The sequence below is a fragment of the Dipodomys spectabilis genome, unplaced genomic scaffold (assembly GCF_019054845.1).
Source record: "Dipodomys spectabilis isolate Male_0828 unplaced genomic scaffold, ASM1905484v1 ptg000266l, whole genome shotgun sequence".
NCBI classification, from domain to species: Eukaryota; Metazoa; Chordata; class Mammalia; order Rodentia; family Heteromyidae; genus Dipodomys; species Dipodomys spectabilis.
In genome coordinates, this window is record NW_024870943.1 from 4,680,333 (window position 1) to 4,685,225 (window position 4,893).

The window sequence follows — 4,893 nt, forward strand, 5'->3', positions numbered from 1 at the left end:
ACTGACTTGTCATTGACTAGATCCTGCTTCTTCATTGGCTGACAAGTATTCATAGGATGATTTAATAAAATTTCTTTTAACAAACAGCACTGATAGTAGAAATAAAATGTAAGGGTGAAATGAAATGTCTAGCTGCTGTCTTCATAAAAATAGGAACAAGTTGTTCATTTTAATAATGTACAGAAAATACTTCTTTTTTGTCAGTCCTGGGGCTTGAACTCTGAGCCTTGGCATTGTCCCTCAGCTCTTCAGCTCCAGGCAAGCACTGTACCACTTGAGCCATAGCACCACTTCAGGGTTTTTCTGCTTATGTGGTGCTGAGGAATTGAACTCAGGGCCTCATGCATGCAAGGCAAGCACTCTACCACTGAGCCACCTTCCCAGACCAGAAAATACATTCTTTATCCCAAAAATTATATTTTAAGCAACAAAACCTCAAAAAAACTTTGTTGGAAACACACTTTTACACACACACACACACACACACACAAAGAAAGGTACACTCAGTAAGACTTCAAACTGTCAATGTTTTAAAATTGCAGCATATCTGAATTTGAGTAACTTGTCTAGTGCTCAATCCACAGAGCTTCACTCTAGGTCCTTTGATGTTCAATTAGATAGTCTAGTCTCATGGACATTCCTGCCTGGGCTAGCTTTGAACCTGTATCCTCAGGTGTTAGCATCCTGAAAAGTAGAATGATAGGCCTGAGACACTGGCTCCAGGCTTCTGTGGTGTTTCTATCATCCTACAAACAGCAAGGATGAGGTGAGCAGAGTTGGATCAACACCATGGTCTGGTCTTCACTTCCTCTTACAATGGATCATTCTTGGTTTAACATGAGTGAGTAATCCATTGTGAATTGATTCTCTTATTCTTCATGAGCAAGAACGGGCAGACGGTGGGGTAGCTGAAGGACAACATCACAAGCACACCCTTGGATTTGTTCAATTTCTCCAGCGTGTGCAAGGAATACATAGTCACGATGTTGTTGGAGCAATGGAAGAACAGGAAGCAGCTCACCAGCAGCAGGATGGTGTGGGTGGCTGTGTTCTCTGGCGCTGGCTGGGAGGCAAGGCTGGGTCTGTGGAGGTGCCGGGCTCTGCGGTGGTGTCGGTAGAGGAGCGTCACCATGTAGAGGCTGGGGGCCACCATGAGGACTAGGGACAGAGCATCTTGCAGCACGACGGAGCTGATAATGGGCGTTTGAGTGTCTCTTCCAAACTTCGTTTGACAGTAGTGATGAGCAAATCCCCGGGTCATGACGGTGAAATTGCAATTGGATTCCACAGTTTTGATCATGTGGAAATAGATGATGGAATTCAAGATCCAGAAGGTGAGCAGAGAGGGGAGGCTGCACGCGGAGGATTGGCTTTTCAGCCAAACCAAGTGGGCAGAGGTGCGGCTGATGGTGAGGGCCTGGAAGGCACTCAGGAATGTGGTAGTGCAGGCAGATAGTCCCCGAGTGACCATGAACAGGAACAGCACTGCCTTACACGTGGCATCATCCCAGAAACACAGGACTCCATATGAGGAGACGATGAAGGGCACGGACTCAAAAATGATGGTCAAGGCGTTGACCAGGGTCAGGTGCATGAAAACTATGGCAATGGGCTTCCGGAGCCAGGGTTTGCACAAGGAGCTGTACGCGTACAGCAGGAAGAGGACACAGTTCTCCAGGATGCCCAGACACACCTTAGACACAAAGAGCAGCCTGAACACAGTGTCACCTGCAGTGGCTGTCATGATGTGTGTGTGTGTGTGTGTATTTGTGTGTGTGTGTTTGAGAGAGAGAGAGAGAAAGAGAGAGAGAGAGAGAGAGTGTATGTGTGTGTTGCTGAGAATCAAAGCAAGACTGCTGCCCAGCCAGGAAGGTGAGAAAGCTCTAGTCCCGCAGGCGGTAATCTTCATGGTGCTCCATTTCTTTATCACGTAAGCCAGGCTTAGAATGAATGCCAAAAGTTAGAGTGTTAAACAATGATTTAAAAATACTTTCTCTTTTGGGGGTTTTTCATACCGCTTATGAAATTTGAACTCAGGGCCCGAGTACTGTCACTGAACTTTTTTACTCAAAGCTGGTGCTATCCCAGTTGAACCACAGCTCCATTTCTGGCTTGTTATTGGATCACTGGAGATCAGAGTCTCAAGGACTTCCCTTTCTGGCCTGACTTTGAACCTGGATCCTCAGATCTTTGCCTCCTGAGCAGTTGGGATTACAGGCATGAGCCACCAGGGCCTGGCCCATACAATTGTTTTAAGTGGAGTCTGGGAAAAATGTTCCATTTGCCAGTTCTGGAAGGTTGGAAGTGTTCTGACCTCGGTATTTCAGACATGAATGTGCTGTGACCTTTGAATCTGGGATGTAGGGCCTGGAAGGACCTGGGGAGACACATGTTAGAATCAGGAGGGAATTCAAGGGCACCACACTGGGCTGGGGTGTTAGGAAGGAAGATCACTGGCTGTCTCTTCCTGTGGTCCCTGGGGCTCCATCATGGTCGGCAGTGGATGGTACAAGGAGCACTGGGAGCCTGTGCATCTGATTGGCTTCACTTTTTGTAAAATCTTCATTTTTTGAACACCTGTTGCACAAATAGCACATCCATGTAAAATCCCTGTGGGGATGGCAACAACATGACTTTTGGTTTTTTGGTTGGTCATGGAACTTGAACTCTGGGCCTGGGCGCTGTCTCCACTCATTAACTCAAGGCAAACACTCTACCACTTGAGCCATAGAGCCACTACTGGTTTTCTGTGGTTCATTGGAGATGAAAGTCTCATGGACTTTCCTACCCGGGTTGGCTTTGAACCTCAATCCTTAGATCTCAGACTCGTGAATAGCTAGTATTACAGGCGTGAGCCACCTGTACCAAGCATAATACGATTTTTTTCATGGTGTATAGAGATATGAGAAGGTAAATATCTAACCAATATTTTGTGTACATTTTTTTCTGTCAGTCATGGGCTTGAACTCAGGGCCTGGGAGCTATCCCTGAGCTCTTCAGCTCCAGGCAAGCTCTCTACATCTTGAGCCACAGCACCGCTTCCGTTTTTGTAGTGGTTTCTTGGAGATAAGGGTCTCCCGGACTCTTCTGCCTAGGTTGGCTTTGAACCATGACCCTCAGATCTCAGCCTCCTGAGTAGCTAGGATTACAGGCGTGAGCCACCAGCACCTGGCTTATTTTCTGTATGTGTGAGAGTTTTCCCCCTGTATCATTCTCACTCACTACTGTTCTTGTGTTTTCTCTCTCATCACATAGAATCCTTTGTTCCTTAATAAACTTGCACTGCATTAAATTAGTATCCCATTTTTCCTGACCAAGTCTGTAAGAACATTGTTCAACCCATTCTCCTGAACAATCTCCTGCACAACAAAGATTCACTGTGGCCCTCTTTGCTGCTGCACGGAAGTATTCTCACCATTTCCTGGCCAGAAGCAACAGCCAAATTGTTGAGCATGACAACTCTGTGTGTTGCCCTCCTCAGCATCCATTGTGTCTTCCAGAGACAGTTTACCTTTTATGAATTAGAATTCTTAGGAATTGTGATATTGGTTATGGTTCACAAATGTTCATCATGTTCTCATATTGTAATATGTGTTATCTTTCCTATGTAATCAGGATCTTTCCAGATTTTCTTTTTCTACGTGTATTGGTCGTGGGTCTTGATTGTGGGTCTGAGCATAGTCTCTGAAAATTTTTCCTCAAGACCAGTACTCTATGACTTGAGCCACAGCTTTGTGTCTGGTTTTTTGGTGCATAATTGGAGATCAGTGTGTCATGGACTATCTTGCATAGGCCGTCTTTGAACTGTTATCCTCAGCTCTCAGTTTCCTGAGTAGCTAGAATTATAGGCGTAAACCACACACACCCAAGTCATCTTTTAACAAGTGTTTGCCTTTTCTCTTCTGCTATCTCTAAACTTTTCAATTTAATTAGCATGACCTCTACAACTTTCTTTCTTTTCTTTTCTTTTTCTTTTTCTTTTTTTTAGGTCCCGTCGTGGGGCTTGAAGTCTGGGCCTGGGCTCTTTCCCTCAGCTCTTCAACTCAAGGCGAGTGCTCTACCACTTGAGCCACAGTGCCACTTCTGGCTTTTTTCTTTTTGCTTATTTGGTGTTGAGGAATTGAACCCAGGGCCTCAGGCATGCAAGGCAAACACTCTACCACTGAGCCACCTTCCCAGCCCCACCTGTAGAACTTGCTAGTGAAGCTTGTTACTTTGTTTTCCCTTATTATTGGACAGAAGAGCAGTGTGAAGTAAGAGTATTAAATGCAGCTCACTCACAAAGAACTGACTTGGGCTGTGTATTTTCCATAAGACTCTGTGCTCTGATTCTCATTCCATGCCCCACTGGGAAATTTTAGGACTCACATTACTAGTATCAACCATTGCAATGCATTATTTTACACAAAGACTTTAGTAATTAGCAGAAATAACAGGGGGAAAAAAGGAAAGATGGAAATGATATAAATAAACCTGATCAAGGCAGTTCATACTCTTGACAATGTGCCGTAAGAAACCGCACATCCAGTCATTTTTAAATGCCATCTTTCACCCAGTCAGAATAAAATTCCATTTATTCTCTCTCAGACACTGATGAAGCCAATCCACTGCTCTGAGAAGCCACAAGGGTGCAGAATTGCTTAGCTGAACTACATTTCTCAACACAATTATTGTGCTTTAGAAATGAAATGAAAACTGCCCCAGAAAAATATCTCCACACATTGAAAGATAAAAATCTGCTGTGAAAACTTGCTACTATGAAGATGCACTTCGAAATTTCTGCCACAGAAATCAAAGAGATGATTCAGACACAAAGATCAAGAGAACAGTGTCAGAAAGGAGCCCCAACATTACAGACTGGGTCCTGGGATGAGGATAAGGAGAGCAGACAGC

The 4,893-nt window shown here is 44.7% G+C and overlaps 1 protein-coding gene across 1 annotated transcript; it reads right to left on the bottom strand.

Annotated features, from left to right (window-relative positions):
- Window positions 1-832: 832 nt before the first annotated feature.
- On the bottom strand, window positions 833-1,744 carry LOC122125671 (vomeronasal type-1 receptor 90-like). The gene has a single exon (XM_042700211.1). The coding sequence runs from the start codon at window positions 1,742-1,744 to the stop codon at window positions 833-835; it is 912 nt and encodes a 303-aa protein (XP_042556145.1).
- Between the last annotated feature and the right edge of the window lie 3,149 nt (window positions 1,745-4,893).